At 36.6% G+C, this 18,256-nt stretch overlaps 2 protein-coding genes and 1 pseudogene across 2 annotated transcripts; 1 reads left to right on the forward strand and 2 right to left on the reverse strand.

Annotated features, from left to right (window-relative positions):
• Positions 1-797: 797 nt before the first annotated feature.
• On the reverse strand, positions 798-3,992 carry LOC113349349 (annotated as a pseudogene).
• Positions 3,993-6,331: 2,339 nt separating this feature from the next.
• On the forward strand, positions 6,332-9,564 carry LOC113352131. The gene is made up of 7 exons (XM_026595996.1): positions 6,332-6,915; positions 7,187-7,367; positions 7,491-7,872; positions 7,973-8,088; positions 8,435-9,061; positions 9,164-9,436; positions 9,556-9,564. Exons 1-7 carry the CDS (start codon positions 6,332-6,334, stop codon positions 9,562-9,564), a joined length of 2,172 nt encoding a protein of 723 aa, XP_026451781.1.
• A 1,514-nt stretch (positions 9,565-11,078) lies between these two features.
• LOC113352132 lies at positions 11,079-12,026 on the reverse strand. The gene has a single exon (XM_026595997.1). The coding sequence runs from the start codon at positions 12,024-12,026 to the stop codon at positions 11,079-11,081; it is 948 nt and encodes a 315-aa protein (XP_026451782.1).
• Positions 12,027-18,256: the final 6,230 nt, after the last annotated feature.

Here is an 18,256-nt window from a genome sequence, read left to right on the forward strand (position 1 = left end):
TAAAAAACGGGATCAACAACAGGAGTTGATCATACAAAAACTGAATACCAGAGATTTTTTTTACTTGGGATCAACAACAGCAGTTGATCCATAAAAATTGGGATCAACAACAGCAGTTGATCCATAAAAAATGGATCAATAAAAGCGGTTGATCCATAAAAGATGGGATCAACAACAACAGTTGATCCTACAAAAACTGAATACCAGAGATCTTTTTTACTTGGGATCAACAACAGTAGTTGATCCATAAAAATGGGAATCAACAACAGCAGTTGATCCATAAAAAATGGATCAACAAAAGCAGTTGATCCATAAAAAATAGGATCAACAACAAGAGTTGATCCTACAAAAACTGAATACCAGAGATCTTTTTTACTTGGGATCAACAACAGTAGTTGATCCATAAAAAATAGGATCAACAACAGCAGTTGATCCATCCTACTACCAATCACCTGCACCATATCTAGCACATGCTCCTTACTTCTATAAATCACAACCACGACTACCCTCTCCAATATCTGAACGATACTGCTAAAAAATGTAAAACAACCACCAACACCAATAATTCAAAAACTGATATTTAAGCTTATAAACAACAAAATGTCACCTACCAACACCACCGACAACACCACCATCACCAAATCGTATCGAAACAATTGTAACAATTCTACTAGAAACCTAAAGCAGACAACAAACGGGTATCATTCATACACATTTCAATCAAACTCCGTTTAACTTTAAGCTAATAAAAAATATGAATATAAAACAAACGCGAATGCAAAAATGATTCAGGCATGTTTTACCAAAAGAGTAAAACTATACGTTGATGCTGCATAAGACCTAATTGGGTGATATGAGCAAATGTAAATCAATATGTTTATTTCAATCTAGTTCATTGAATCATTTTCAATTTCGAAGTCAGCTGAAATTGTTTCATGGATGCACTAAAATTGTTTATCATTTGAGTCTGTAAACAAACTTAATTGGACTATGAACATGCTAACAAGTTGGGGGAAACAAAACCTCTGGAGCTAACCATCGGTAACCATCCGTTTCGTATTCCGTCACTTCCCCCATGCTCTGGCAGACTGTAACAATACCCAAATCCCTACACAAGCATTTCCCTGCCAATCTAGAAGGATCCTGTTTGCATCCAAATCTCTATAAGCGACATCGTGATCATTCATAAATTTGACCCCTTCCGCAACATTTGTCCAAATCTTTACAACTTCTCTAGCCAGAAGCTTCTTCCTCGTCAGAATTACTTAATGAACTGACCCTTCGTCCATCATTTTAAACACCACACACAACCCATGATTCTCGTCAATGCAAACTCCATGAAACTTCAGAATACACTTATGCCCATATCTTATCAACTCTAACAAGTCTGGTCGAATCTCAAACTTCAATAGTAATAAAACAATAGATACAGGCCAATAAGAACACATTCAAAAACATTAAAAAAATGGTTAAACATCAAGAACACATACCAAAATAAAATATCAAAAACCACAAATTTGAATCATACATGAACCCATATAATTTGTTGAATCATTTGAAATGAAACTAAATCACCAGAAACCCTTAAAAATTGAAATCAAAATTGTATGCAACCAAAATGATGAACATATGAATTGAATCTGTCTTGAGTTTCGATGAACGGAATATGAAAAACTTATACTCTCTTTATATGCAACTCGAAATTACCAAACTCGAAATCAAAAAAACCAGATCTCTCAATCTATATGAATCTGATGAACTAGAATATAATTAATTTACTTGGATGATGAATTTGTTTCTCGGAGGTGAAGGTGACGGTGCGGGCGAAGTGGTGGTAGGTGCAGAGGTGGTGGTGGTTGATGTCGAGAGGAGGAAAGAGAATAGAGGGATTTTTCTGTATCAGATCTGAAAATAAAACGAAGATGTTGATCAACTCTGCTAATAAATATACCTATTGGTGTTGCTAGTTGTGGTGGAGGCGATTGATATGGTGGTGGTGAGAGTGATGGAGGCAACATAGCTTTATCTTCTGTATTATTATCTGAGATAAAGAAGAAGAAAACATAGAAGGTTAAATATGGAATTATTGATATTCCATTTTTAATAAAAATTTCCATTATACCACTAGAGATATTTGTGAAGTCTGATAGGGATATTTGTGAAGACCCATTAAAATGAGGGACAATAGTTCAATTTCCATATTTTAGAATCTCTTAATTTCACGGTTGTAATGACTAGGTGGCCTAAAATGTACAAATTTTCAATACAAATTCGAGGAGAATCTAAGCAAACATGACCAAGTGCACCCACACCCTCCTACATTTTAATGCCATTCTTTATCACCCAGCAGAACAAGAACGGAGACTATACATCGGACACAAGAGACCGAACATATGTTGTTATAGATCAACATATTTGGGATCTCATCTACAACAAAACATCAAGTGTAAATTTTGTGGAACCAAATCAATTGATACCAGTTGCTTTAATCAACGTCTTAACAATGACTGTAGATCCGGTATAATTCTTTCCAGTCTCTGCTGTGAATGTGTCGTAGCGTAGGAAAAACTCTACCACCAGAAGTCTGGCTAACAATAGTACGAATCTTTCCCGGCACATTGTTTATTATCGGCAGTTGGATCAACCGTTTGACGTTCATTAGACCAATAAGCATGTTTTAAAAGCTTCTCTCCTTCTTCGCCCATAAATCTAGTCCCTCTAAACTCATTTGGATTCTCAAATATCAAAGGATCACGCATAGCCAGCAGTTGATATCCAAATAAAACCTCACCTTTTTTCACTTGGTAACTAGCATTATGACTGCTTATTACCATATCTTCTCTAGCTCTGGCATACTGATGCGGGGCAGCTGGTTCCATCCTAAAAATTTCAAACACCACCGATTTTGTGAGCTTCATTTTCTCGACTGACACGAGAGTCACAACTCCGTCTTCGGACTTGACAACGGCTCTAATTTCTTTAGCAAGTTCTTTGTGTAGCTTCTCTCCTCCTAGATATAACCATTCCATCAAACCATGGAAAAGGGGTCTCAGACCAGCGTAAGCATTGGCACCAGACATAAAAACAAGATTATGACAAGTTTCCTCTTTTGATAACCCAAGCTTCTTAGCTTCATCAAAAACCGGTGTAGACGAAGCGTAAATAGCATCATAAATCTTTTGATAGTCGGATTTCACTAGAAACGAAGGACATGGAAAAGTATGCAAGAGAGTATCTTCAATCCAACTCAACCACTTGGGTAATCCTATAGTTATTATTGGATGAAATTGTACAAACAACCATTTTCTTATCATGGACGAACCTTTGTTACCCAGCTTCGCAGGATCGATATTGTAGAAAACATGAAGAAGTAGCTCGAAAATCATGTTATCACTATAAGTGTTGAAGCTAGCTTGACCTTTTGCAGCCACATCGGAGTCAAGATTATCAAAAAGAGTAGCAAAATATTTTTGAGATACAGGGATAGTTTTATGGTGTATGGATGCAAATAGACCGATAAACAGACTTTTTAGTTTCCCATGTTTTTCATCCGAGGGATCCAAATAACCACTAACTTTATACCCACCGGTGAAAGAAGTTGATGGCACGTAAGTACCAACAATGAGATCTTTTTTTTCGACTTTAGAATGATCAAAAAGGATCGGAAAACTAACTGCATCGGCTAATACAATGACTTTAGGATCTGGAACATTGACAAACTCTCCTGGTAGAATGTTCATTCGGAATATAGTTGAGTTGTATTCTTCCATATGAGACTTGATGAACTCTGTATGGCCTTGGAAGTAATTGTAGTTGTAACGATCAGATATTGGACCGAGAATTGGGAGACCCAAGTCTCCAGGGATTTCTTTCAACGGTAGTTCCGACGACCGAACGTCAAAATGCGCCATTGATGCTGTTTAAAGTTGCTTGAGAGTAGAAAATATTTTTTGGATGAACTGAATTAAGCTGGCTAGAGATAAATACACTTGTGCATGTAGACAATTAAGTTATCAGGGATGGAGTATGGGCCAAGTGCCCCCATTTGACTAAATAAAAACAGTAAATAGAAGTGTTCGAAGTTTGGTTTCTGGATGGCGGTCTTCAAAAAATGTGTTTTTTATGGATGGCGGCCTTTAAATGGAGGACTTTTCATTATTTATCTTAGTCCTATCGACTATGGCCGTGTCGCATATATGAACAAGACTTATTTAGCTGGGTGATGTCTTTTCATGCCAACAAACAATAATTGAAAACTTGAAACAAGAAATACAAATAAAGCAATGTGTTGAATTGTCTTTGCTTGGAAAGAGCATAAAGGTGGTAGAAGTGGCTTTGAAACCTTCTTCTACTAGTGAGCCACCAACTGGCCTTCAAAATGGTAGAACTAGACAAACATAATTCAGTAATGGCTGCCTAATATAATGTGAAAGTCTTGTCCTCCTTTGCCAAGTCATGGATGCTAATGGATGATGTTATTGTCAGGTAAAACTTTTTTCTTTTTATTTTTTGTTCAGCGGAAAGTCTATATGTACCGAGAGCCAAGAAACAAACAGTGGGACCCACTTTATCCGCAAAAATCTCAATGCTAAGAACGCTCCCCTCTATTTGTTAGATGAGCGATCGGGATTTACCCTTAGGTTCGAGGATATTTTGTCATCAAATTGTCCAATGATGCTGATTGGAAGAGAATAAGCTATGAAGGTCCGTGGAAAGTTAAAGAACAACAATTAAAAGTGCTGCCATGGACGCCAATGTTCAACCCAGAATCGAAGACGATTAAAAGGGCAGCTGTTTGAGTTCGTTTTAAGAAGCTCTGTCTTGAGTATTGGGAAGAAGAAATTCTTTTTAGGATTGCTTGAGGGCTTGGAAAGCCTGTTGCAGTTGATCTGAGAACATTGAAGCATGAGTATGGTTATTTTGCTGCGGTTCTTATTGATATTGATTTCTCAAAGCCGCTTAATAATATTGTTATTGATGATGAAGATCAACATGACAGTTTTTACTTGGATTATGAAATTTTGAACATGCCTGAATTTTGCGATTATTGTAAGTCTGTTGGCCATGTTGAGGATCATTGTAGAACAAAAAAATACAATGAATTAAAAAAGAAACAGGATGTTGAAGAGGATCAAGAGAAGTGGGATGCACTTCAGGCTGAGATGGACGAGCTAAAATACTGGAATTTGAGAAAATTTAATAAGAAAGATCCCCCACCTGATAAAGGGAATGATGCTAATAAGCCGAAAGACAAAGGTGATGGCAAGGGGGTCGATAATTCTGGAGTTTTGCCGGATAAGGGAGATGGTAAAGATGCTGATGTTGCTTCAAAGGAGAAGCCTGACGATTTACTGATTGGTGGCGCTAAATTTGCTGGCGTTCACACAATTATTCCAAGCCCAACCACTAGTGTGGCAGACGACAATACGGTCCGTAATGAGGAGGTTGTGCATCCTGATAGTTCAGAAGCGCAATCTATTCATGCTCCGACTACTTTGGATGATGGGTCGTCGCAGAATGGAACTTCTGCTACAAATGCAATTGATTTGGCAAAGGAGGAATAAGAGCTTTATATTCATTATGATGAACAGAAAAAACTCGCTAATGAAATGGCTAAGGCTGCGGATTTAGCTAAAGACGAACAAGGTGTGGCTTTGGCCAAGTTACAAAATATGAGAAGATTAATTATGGAACGGAAAAAACAAGCTGAGGCTGAGGTGCAGCAATCTGAGAAACAACATGCCGAGGTGCTACATGCTGAGATGCAATATTCCGAGGAACAACAAGCTGGAGTGCAAGATGCCGAGATAGCCGAGGGAACTAGTCGTATTGAAACTATTGCCATATGTGATCCACCAGCTAATTATATTATGGAGCCAGCTGGAGGTGATGGTTTTAGTTCCCCTACTAAAACAACAAGAAGAAATGCCCAGGCCAACATAACGGAGCCTCTTGAGACTTCAAATATGTTTGAGACTAGAACTGAAGAGACTGAGGAGGAGGTTGAAAACGTTTTTATTGAGACTCAGACTGAACCTTTATCAACAGCAATATCTACTGGCATGGTAGAGATTGAGGCTGCGAAATTGGATTGGAATGCTGCTAAGGATGAGGAAGACCGCTTGAAGAGGGAAAAAAATGAAAAGAAAAAGCTAAATGCTTTAGCCAAGAAAGGTGATAAGGGTACTAAAGTTTCTCCTAAGAAGAAGGTTACTCACACTGCTCCTAAGCCAGGTGAGGAAGAAAGCCATGTTGGCAGACGAGGAAGAAGTAGGTCACGCAAAGATGATGAAAAGGGTTCGGCAAGCCCTTCACGTGAATCCGTCATTTAATGCGTGTCTTTTGGTGGAATGCTCAAGGCTTGGCTAAAGATGGTGCAAGGTCCAAGTTGACTGAGCTTTATCACTTGCATAATCCTGACATAATTTGTGTTGCAGAACCACATGTTTTTTGCACTCTGCGTCTTGTTAGGAAGTTAAACTTAGTGAACTTTTGTGAAGATGTTATTACAAATGAAGCAAATGGCGAAAAGGCTAATCTCTGGATTTTGTGGAGAAATTCCTTGGCAAGGACGGATGTTTTATCTTCTTCAAAGCAGGCAATTACTTTGAATGTTGCGGGAGATTTTGTTACGGCAGTGCATGCTTCTTTTGATCTGGTTGCAAGAAGAAGACTTTGGCATCAGTTGAATTTAGGTTTTATATTTATTCCTTGGTTGGTGTTGGGGGACTTTAATTGCATCTTACGATTAGATGAGAAGAAGGGTGGTAGGCCAATAAAGGAAATGTATGTGAATGAGTTTAAAAGTTGGATTTCAGACAATGGCCTGGTTGAGGCGGACGCAATTGGGAAAAATATACTTGGTCTAATTGTCGTAGTGGTAATGATAGAATTGTTTCAAAGCATGATAGAGCGGTTGTGAATGATGCTTGGCTCTACAAATATGAAAACTGGAGGTGTAAGGCTTTGCCTAGAATCTGCTCGGATCATTCTCCCCTTTTTTGGTTTGCTTTTGAGAATCCAAGGACAGCCTAGGCGCCTTTTAGAATTCAGAAGATGTGGTTGTCTCATCCAAGTTTTATGAAGATGGTTAAAGATAGTTGGAATATGCAACTTAATGGTGCGCCTCCTTTTGTGTTCACGGCCAAATTAAAGAGGTTGAATAAGCGTTGGAATTTTGGAATAGAACTGTTTTTGGTGAAGTTCAATTTCGTTTGAAACAAGCTGAATTAAAACTTGAAACTGAGAATGATCTTTTGGATTTTGATCATGGTAGTGAGTTTCAGTTTGTGAAGGTTGCGGATGCTCAGAAAGCTGTTGACGATGTGAAAACGGAGTTGGCAGTTATGCTTAAGATGAAGTCGCGTGTAACTTGGTTGGAGGATGGAGATCAAAATACCCGATTTTTTCATAATAGCATTCGTATAAGGAGAAGTCAAAATACGATTTCAGAACTTAAAACTACGACTAACACTATTTTGTTTTTGCAGGATGAGATAAATGACTACATTGTAAATCATTATCAAGCAAAATTCAATGGTGGTGACGTTAATATTGATCCAAGGCTGTTTGATATTGACCATGAGAGCATAAGTGACGCTGAAAGTGCTTTCATGGATGCTATTCCGTCCTTGGAGGAGGTTAAAGAGGATGTTTTTGATTTGGGAGCGGACTCTGCGCCTGGTCCAGATGGCTTTATAGGTTCTTTCTATATACAATGTTGGAACATTATTTCTAAAGATCTTTTTAATGCCATTGCAAACTGTTGGGCTATAAGTAAAATTCCCAATGGCATTAATTCAAGTTTGAAAGTTCTCATTCCTAAAAATAACAAGTATGATGCTATCAAGGATTATAGGCCAATTGGTTTGAGTAACTTTTTCTTCAAAAATCATCACTAAGATTTTGGCTACAAGGCTGGGTACGGTGCTTAATAAGTTGATTTCTAAAGAACAAGTGGCTTTTATGAAAGGAAGGAATATTCATGAAAATATAGCTTTGGCTTCTGAGTTGATCGATGAGATTGGCACGGAAAGGAAACATGGTAATGTTGGAATCAAATTGGATATTACGCAAGCTTTTGATACAGTGAGTTGGGAGTCATCACTGACGTTTTTAGGCAATATGGTTTTTCCGAAAATTGGTGTTCATGGATCCTTAGTATTCTGAATTCAGCTCGGATTTCTGTGATGATAAATGGCAGTCCTGAAGGTTTCTTTAGCATCTCTAGAGGATTGCGCCAAGGTGATCCTCTGTTACCTTTGATTTTTTTTCTTATTGAAGATTCTTTAAGCCGCAATCTCTCTAAACTTTTTGCAAGGCGTAGTATGCACTCTATGGTTAGAAAAAAGGTGTGGCCCCTACGCATCTACTTTTTGCAGACGATATTCTTATTTTCTGCAGAGGTAATCTTCATAGTTTACAAAATTTGAAGGATATGCTGGGAATGTACCAACGTGCTTCTGGCCAATACGTAAGTTATGCCAAAAACAAGTTTTATTATGGAGGAGGCACTGGCTCTCGTGCTATTTCTATAGCTAACTATTTGGGAATGGAAAGAGCCTTTTTTCCTGACAAATACTTAGGAATTCAATTGAATCCTGGTATTGTTCGTCACATCCATGTTCGTCAAGTGGTGGAGAAAATTATGGACAAGTTGGCCGGCTGGAAAAGTAAGCTTTTATCCTTTCAGGCCAGACTGGTTTTGATTAGATCCGTAATTTCTAGCTATGTGATTCATTCCATGGCCGTGTACAAGTGGCCATGCACGGTTATTAAGCAGGTTGAGAAGGTCATTAGAAATTTTATATGGTCGGGTGATGCTGAGAAACTAAAGTATTTCACGATTCTTTATGATGATTTGTGCTGCTCGAGGCGTGAAGGTGGCCTTGGCCTTAAGAAGTTGTTGGATGTTAATAGAGCTATGCTTATGAAGTTGTGGGTTTCTATTCGAGATTCAGACAAGATTTGGGCCAGATTCTTGAGGGAGAAATACTTCAATTTAAATGGCAACTTGATTGATTATAAATTGGGTTCCTCGGTTTTCCCAGGGATCAGATTGGTCTACAACTTTGTGCAATCGCACACTCGATCAATTATAGGTAATGGTGTTAATATTTCCTTATTTTTTGATAATTGGTGTGGGGATTTTTCTATTGCGAAGCGGCTTGGAATTTTTTCCAAAGGGCCAAATGATTTCACGGCAAAGGTGAGTGATATTCTTGTTGATGGTGCTTGGGCCATACCTCCTCGCGTGAGGGATTTGATGATTCATTGTAATATTGATATTGAAAATCTACCGCTTATTGCTGGTGGAGATGATTACAAAATCTGGGATTTGGATTACAAGGGCGTTTTTTCAGTCAAGTCTACGAAGGCTTCTATTAAGGCGCCAGCTGAAGTTTTACCTATTGCATCTTTGTTCACTAGGGAAGTTGTACATCCTACTTTGAGTATGCAATATTGGAAAATCTGGGCGAAACAATGTTGTGCAACTGAAGATAATATTATCAAGAAGACTGGTAGGAGTATGCCTACGATTTGCCACCTGTGTAGGAAGAATGAAGAGACAATGAGCCATATCACTTGGCATTGCAGAGTTGCTAAGAGAATCTGGACTATGCTTTCTAGGCATATCTTGATCAAAACCACCCTCCCTGCTTTATTGAGGAACTTCCTTTTCCAAGGCGCCAACTTCTTCTCCATTCTCTGTATTACCACATCCCAAATAGCAACACTCCTGCTATGAGCCCCTATCGGCATGCCTAAGTAGGTAATTGGTAACTCATCTACCTTGCAACCCAACTCCAAAGAAAGCTCATTAACAGCCACATCTGCTCCTATGCTTATCATAAAGCTTTTGTCTAAGTTCAGTTTAAGCCTTGTCAAAACCTGAAAAATTAGAAAAATTATGAAAAGTCTCTTTACTTCCTCCTTGGAAGCATCTAAGAAAATGATTGTGTCATCAACAAACTGAAGGTGAGACACTATCGATCCACCATCTACCATCTGAAATCCTCTTAGCCTGTTCTCAGCCACTTCACCATTAATCAACATAGATAAGACCTCCACAACCAACAAAAATAGAAATGGCGAAAGAGGATCACCCTGGCGGATCCCTTTTGAAGGCTTGATTCTGTTTGTAGCTTTTCCATTCACCAATAAATAGAACTGAGCCCCTGTCACGCACCACCCTATCCACTTCAACCATTTTTCGTCAGAATAGCAAATAATGAAGGCCAACTGACGTTGTCGAAAGCCTTGTCCATGTCTATCTTGCATAGGATGCCCGGTTTCTTCTGCCTCAAACGACTATCCACACACTCATTTGCTATTAATATGCCATCCAGAATCTGCTTGTTATTAATGAAAGCGCCCTGAGTATTCGACACTAAACCCGGCATTACAATTTTCATTCTTTCCGCAAGAAGTTTAGCAATTATGTTGTAAAAGCCGCTAATGAGGCTGAGAGGCCTAAAATCCTTCACCGTGGCTGAATCTTCCTTCTTTGGGATCAGCTTTATAAAAGACATGTTGAGACGCCAGTCTAGAGAACCTTTACTATGAAACTCATTCACAAATACAATAACGTCAAACTTAAGAAAACTCCAGCATGCCTTATAAAACTCAAGGTTGTACCCGTCAGGCCCTGGCGCTTTGTTCGCCCCACAGTTATTAAATTGCAGCTAAAATCTCCTCCTCCCCGAAGTTCCTTTCTAACCAGGTTTGTTGTTCTCCATCTATTCTCCTGAAACGCAAATTATCAAAAGAAGGTGTAATTGACGAAGTAGCTGTAAACAACTTTTCATAATAACTCTGAAGTTCATGATTAATTGTATCTTGATTGAAAACATCAACGCCTTCAATTTCCAACTTTGTTATGCAGTTGCGTTTTTTCTTTGCATTCGCAATCCTGTGAAAGTACTTCGTGTTCTTATCACCCTCCTTAAATCCATTCACTTTAGCACGCTGGAAAGCCATTCTAGCCCTAGTTATTTTGATGTTATTTAGCTTGAAAAGAAGGCTTGCTTGCTCCTCTCCCTGAACATATGTCAATGCTGCTGTCTCCTCTTGCAAATTTAAAGTTTTAATCTTCTCCAGTAACTCATCCTCTCCTTCTTAACATTACCAAACACCTCTCTACTCCAAGCCTTTATAAAAAAAATTAAATTTTGCAATTTACGAAACAGAACATAATATGGTGTGCCTTCAAATACCATTGTCCTCCACCAAATTTCCACCAACTTTATAAAATCCGGATGCTTCAGCCAGTGATTCTCGATTTTGAAACTTGCAGCACATCGAAAATCAGGAGTCAAATCCAGTAATAACGCATTATGATCAGATATTGTACGTACCAGTGCAGTCTGTGTTGCTCCACTAAATTTAGCATCAAACAAAGTGCACACCAAAAATCTGTCAAGTCTACACAGTGTTGGATCAGCGTGTTTGTTACTCCAAGTGAACGCTCCACCATTAAGGGGAAAATCAATCAACTCCTGCTCCATAATGAAATTATTCAGGAAAGCCATATTCCTAGTATCCCCTCCAGGTTTGTTCCTCTCCGCATCACTACGAACTGCAATTAAGTCCCCTGCAAAGCACCACGCCTCTGCTGACCAGTTTCTTATCTCTGCCAGATCTCTCCAAAAGTCCTCCCTCAAATTGAAATCGCACGGAGAATAGGCATTCGTAACAATAAATTTAAAGCTTGTGCTTCTGTACCTCAACAAACAAGAAATTGAGTTCAAACCCACTTTCTTATCTAGAAGCTCCAAATTCGCACTATCCCAAATAGTTAAAAGTCCTCCACTGTTCCCAACACTTCCTTGTGATGGGATGAAATCCCACCCAAAATACGAATCATACCAAATCTGTCTCACAAACCAGCTCGAAAGATGTTGAATCTTAGTTTCTTGAATAGAGCACACCATGCATCTGTGAGCAGCAATCATATCCCTCAACGCCACCTGTTTATCATAGGCATTTAAACCCCTGAGATTCCATGAGATGAGTTTTGAACTCATTGCTCAATCACATTCTCCCTGGAAGTAACTTCATCAGAATCATCTACCTTCTCAGCTGAACTAGTTGTCTCATACGAGTCACAACTATCCTGAATCTTCCTCCCTTCAACGATGGCTTTATAGCGATCTCTATACTTCAAAAGTATTTCATCAATTACCTCCTTTGCTTGGAGTTCATCCTTTGACTTAATGCCTCCCAATCTGCAGCAAAACTCCACTACCATCTTTGACGTGGAGAAAATAACTTCATTAGAGTCAACTTTTGAAGCCTGTATATCTCCAAGATTGATAACAATTCTGTCGTCTACCACCCTAAATAAGCCGGTATGATCTCCCTCTGTAAAGGAAGCATCTGTTGTATCTCCAATGCTGCATTAGTGTCCTCAAGCAACACAATTTGAAGATTGTTATCCTCAGTTGGCTCCAGTGCTGAACTATGTGCTCCTATCACCTCCTCTACAACCTCTCTATGAGAGCCATTCTGGCTGCCAAAGTTTTCAGAATGGTTTGGTGCTTCATCATCTCTACTAACCGCGTTCGTGAAACCAGCTGATTCGGCCTCCGACACATTATCAATGACCTCCAACCTAGCCGAGGCAGCTACTGCTTCTTCACATCCACCATCATCCAGTACATGGAATCTGTTAGCAGTGTTAATAATGTTCATACTGTGAGAGCTGGACGCTCCTACCCCAATCCTCTTCCAAATAGGACCCACATCACCTTGGCCATTAGACCTGTTGGTAGCTACATCTTCCTTCTCAAATAATCCAACATCTTGGTCTGCCTTCTTCCCAGACTGTACTGCCACGTGAGCTGGTGTATTAGACTTCTTGGTGAAGTCACGACCTGACTCCAGGGTCTTATTCGTCTGACTCAAACGTGAATCTGAAACCTGCACTGATTTTGCTCCCGAAAATACAGTACTATTTAAATTTGAATTTGAAACTTTGTCAAACTCAGCTATCAATCTGCTATACTCCTCCAATTTCGGCTTCTGTATAGCTGATTTTGTCAAACTTTGTCGAGCATTGAAATCATTAGTTTTTTTGTTTTTGAAGCATTCCTTTTGCTTTTTTTTCTTTTTGAAGCATTCCTTTTGCTTTCTTTCTGTATAGCTGATGTTGGTGTTGCCAAAAAATAAATAAATAAATAAATAGGAAGAAAAACTATTCACTTTTTTTTTTAATTTTAATTTTAATTATTTTATTTTTTTTTTGCTTTTTTTTGTGTTTGGTTCTGCTAGGAGAAAATAAATAAAAAGTAGTCGAACTACATGAACAAAAAAGTTCGGTTATGGGAAAAAAAATTGCGAGTTAACCAAGCTAAACAAAGAATAATTCGGTTAAGGAATTTTATTTTTTTTTGCGAACTAACCGAACTAAACATATGGGTTTACAGAGAAGAGTTCTTCACCAAATATTTTTTTTTGCGAACTAACCAAACTAAATATATGGGTTTACAAAGAAGAATTCGGTTAAGGATTTTTTTTTTTTTTTTTTTGGGAACTAACCGAACTCTGCATTTGGTATTCTATACAAAAGTTCGGTTATAAAAAAAAAGGTTGTATTAGTCGAAGTGTTCTTCATTTTCAGAAAGTTCGGTTACCAGACTATATATTTTTTTTTAATTTCTACTAACCGAACTTGCTATTGTAATTTCCATCTTCACCCTATTTTGATGGTTACTACTCAATTGTTTCAATCAAAAACGAATTAAGATTAATGTGGGACTTTTACTACTCAATTTTGATGATTAATACTCAAACCTATTTTGATGATTAATACTCAAACCTAATAAAAGAAAAGAAATTTAAAAAATATATATATATATATATATAAAATTAAAATATTGAAGAAAAAAATTAAATTTAAAAAAAAACTAAAATTTTAGAAAAATAATTAAAAAAAAAGAAATAATTAAATTAATATAAAGGATAATTTGCTATTGTATAAGGAGTGACTTTGGTTTACTTCTAAATGTCTTACCAAAAATAAAACCATGGTCCCCCAAAAAAATCTATCATCTCAAAAAAATCGTTCTTTTTTAATGTCAAATAGCCATTACATTGCTAAGGACTAAATCTAAAGTAGGAATTACCTATAGATCCTATTATAGTGTTCTTAGTTAGTGGCAGGTCCACCCACTAAAGCCCGGTAACCAGAGGTCCATAAGAAAAAGAAAATAGAAAAATGGACCCAATTTTTTAAGCCCTGGTCCTGCACACGTGTGGAATATATGAGGACGTATTTTTAAATACCGAAAACACCCTCAAGTATATAAAAGCAGTAACCAAATTCATTTTTTCTTCATTTTCTCGATCTATTCTTCTTCTTCTTGTTCATTTTCTCCTCTGTGGTTCCGTGAACAACTCCGGCTATGAAGATCTTATGAGGTGTTGATCAATTCGTGAATTCAAACTAAGATTAATCGGTAGGTTCACTTCCTTACTGTTGGTATAGTTTAGGTTTTTATATTTCCTTTCTTCTTCAAAAGCTTATTTAATTTAGTTTTTTTTTCCTCGGGTTAGAGAAATTTTCATGTTTATAGCAAAATTTAATGTTTAGGTATTAGATGTGATGTTGATAGTAAACTGGAAGAGTCTACTTTCGTCGATTTGGTATGACCTCTAAGTGTATTTGTGTTGCACCGCGTTTTTTAATTGATTTTTGGGTTCGATCCATGAGTACGTATATGTAATACTGAAATATCTGTTTTGATTCGGTTATATTCAGAGTTTTGTCATTGTTTTAGGGTTCGATCCATGAGTACGTATGTGTAATACTGAAATATCTTCTTTGATTTGGTAATATTCAGAGTTTTGTCATTGTTTTTGGATTCAATCCTTGAGTGTATTTGTGTTGCACCGCGTTTTTTAATTGATTTGTGGGTTCGATCCATGAGTACGTATCTGTAATACTGAAATATCTACTTTGATTCGGTTATATTCAGAGTTTTGTCATTGTTTTTGGGTTCGATCCATGAGTACGTATGTGTAATACTGAAATATCTGCTTTGATTCGGTTATATTCAGAGTTTTATCATTGTTTTTGGGTTCGATCCATGAGTACGTATGTGTAATACTGAAATACCTGCTTTGATTCGATTATATTCAGAGTTTGTCATTGTTTTTAGATTCGATCCATGAGTATATTTGTGCTGCACCGCGTTTTTAATTGGTATTTGGGTTCGATCCATGAGTATGTATATGTAATACTGAAATATCTTCTTTGATTCGGTTATATTCAGTGTTTTGTCATTGTTTTTGGGTTCGATCCATGAGTACGTATGTGTAATACTGAAATATCTGCTTTGATTCGGTTATATTCAGAGTTTTGTCATTGTTTTTGGATTCGATCCAGGAGTACGTATGTGTAATACTGAAATATGTGCTTTGATTCGGTTATATTCAGAGTTTTGCCACTGTTTTTGGGTTCGATCCATGAGTACGTATGTGTAATACTGAAATATGTGCTTTGATTCAGTTATATTCATGGATTCATCACTTATTCTTTACATGTGATTTGATTTTTTAGTTCATGAATATGCAGTACGTATATCACGTACTGATATAAACTTCTTCTGATTTTGTTTTATTCATAGTTTTTCCATTGTTTTTGGGTTCGATCCATGAGCACGTATGTGTAATACTGAAATATGTGCTTTGATTATGTTATATTCATGAATTCATCAATTCTTCTTTACATGCAGTTGATTTTCAGTTCATGAATACGCAGTACGTATATGGTGTACTGATAGAAATTTCTTCTGATTTCTGTTTTATTCAGTTTTGCACTTTCTTATTTCTTTGATCCATGAGTATGTATGTGAAATACTGAAATATGCGCTCATTTTGTATAACTTTTTATGTTGCATATAAAGGTTTTCCTTTATTTTTCCTATGATTTAATATTGTATTAAAGAAATATTAGAGATTAATTGGTATGATCCTACAATATATGTGATGTAAAACATTTTCTAATTTATTTATCATTGATTCTAACAAACATGTACTTTTCCTGTAAGCAGTGTAGCAGATATATACTCGAATTTGTAAGCAGTTTAGCGGATACGTGGTCTATTTGTAAGCAGCGCGGCAGATATGTACTCAGATTTATAAGTAGTGTAGCAGATATGTACTCGAATTAATAAGCAGTGTAGCAGATATGTACTCGAATTTATAATCAGTGTAATAGATATGTACTCGATATAGTGAACGCGTAAACACACACGTTTGGTAACAATGGGGATTATCGTCATTTCCATGTTTTAATTAATTTTGGACCTCAAGATAAAAAAAAATCAGGTTGGACCCTACTATAAATAACCTTATGGGCTTAGGACCAAACAAGAAATTTTCCAAATCTAAAAGCAATAGGCTTACAACTTTACTTTCAGACCTCAACTTTATTGGCGAACCTTCATACACAATATTAATATGACTGAAATAGCCAAAAAGTTGCTAAATTATAAGTCAGTGTGGTTGCCTAGGTGCATATAAATGTTTACTTTAATTTTATTTACTTTAATTTTCGAGGTGATAAATATTTTTTCTCATATATTATCCCGTGGGATTTCCCGAGTCTCACAATTTCGGGGGCCCACTCAAAAGTTTTGTAGGGATGATGCTTACCAACCCGTGGGTCCCACATGACTGTGAGTCACAAATTTTTTTCCTGGATTCTCCTCCTGGTAAATTTAGAATTGTTGTGATATATATGGTGTTTCACGGCTTCTAGTTATTCTTGTGTGTTACATAGAGAAGAAACTTCACAAAAGAACGTTTAGTCCCAAAATCACCGCAGTTTAGACTTTCTAGTCTTGTCTTTCAAATTTACATACTCAGTTGTCCAAATTTCACTATGTAGGAACGAGTCAATCCTTTTATAAACGATTCAGTCCAAACACACTTTTTCTGAAGATAAAAGAATCCTTTATATAAAAGTCGCAAAATAACAGGTCACTCCTTTATTTTTGAGATTCTAGATTATCAAGAAAGAGAGAGAAACGAGGAGAGAGAGAGGCGATTTCGATTTTGAAGGTTTTCGTTCTTCATTTTCATTGGTGAATCATGTTAGTATTTAATCTATTTTTACATTGATTCTTCTTCAATTTTTTTTAAATTTTTTTTGATGGATACTTGCTTTTTTTTGATCTTTTAGATCAATTTGTCTCTCTTTCGAAGATTCAACACTTTTTTTTATCTTTTAGATCACTTTTCTCTCTATTTTTTCGAAGATTCAACTTTTATTTTTCTCGATTTGATTTAATTTTTATTTTATCTTTGATCGAGTTTTAATCTTTGATTATTTTTTATGTTATTTTTGGGTTTTAGTTATTGATAGGACTTGTTATTTTTGATTTTATGTTTAATTTTAAGATTAGCGAATGGTTTTGGCTGATTTTTTAGATTTTCTTTGTTTCTATTTTTGTGTATCTGTATACATGATCGACGACTAATTTTATTATTTTTTTCCTTTTTTTGGGTTTTCAATTGCACTTTATTGTGCACTGTATTTTTGGTTCATGGTGATGAATTGAGAGAGGAATAACTACATAAGTTATAATTAAGGTGTAAAAACTGGTGCACATGTGAAAAAAATGACTCCATAAGCTTATGCTTGCGTAAATAATTAGCGTGTACAAACTGGTGCACATACTTGTACACTAGTACGCTCTGTGATGAATGCATGGCCTGTTTTGTGAGTATGGATATTAAAATTTTGCTATTTTTTCTGTAGATGTGTACATGTTTGTATACTAAAATGCTTTATGATGAATGTATGGTTTTTTTTTGTTTGAATCGATGCTCTATTTGGTAGATGTGCACATATTTGTACTATGATATTCTCTGTGATGAATGCATGAGTTGTTTTTTAAAAATGAATGCTATATTTTGTTATTTTCTATGTTGATGTGTACATACTTGTATACCAATATTCCTTGCGATGTATGCATGGTCTGTTTATGGGTATGTATGCTAGCTAGATTTTGTTATTTTTCTGTCGATGTGTACGTTTTTGTATACTGAAATACTTTGTGATGAATATATGTCCTGTCATGTGGGTATGGATGCTAGATTTTGTTAGTTCTTGTAGAGGTGTACATATTTATACACTAGTAAGCTCTCTGATATGGATGACATGTCCCTTGGGTATGGATGCTAAATTTTGTTAGGTTTATGTAAAGGTGTACATGTATGCTCTCTAATGATTTATTATACGTTTATT

The sequence above is a fragment of the Papaver somniferum genome, chromosome 2 (assembly GCF_003573695.1).
Source record: "Papaver somniferum cultivar HN1 chromosome 2, ASM357369v1, whole genome shotgun sequence".
In the NCBI taxonomy this organism is placed as follows: domain Eukaryota; kingdom Viridiplantae; phylum Streptophyta; class Magnoliopsida; order Ranunculales; family Papaveraceae; genus Papaver; species Papaver somniferum.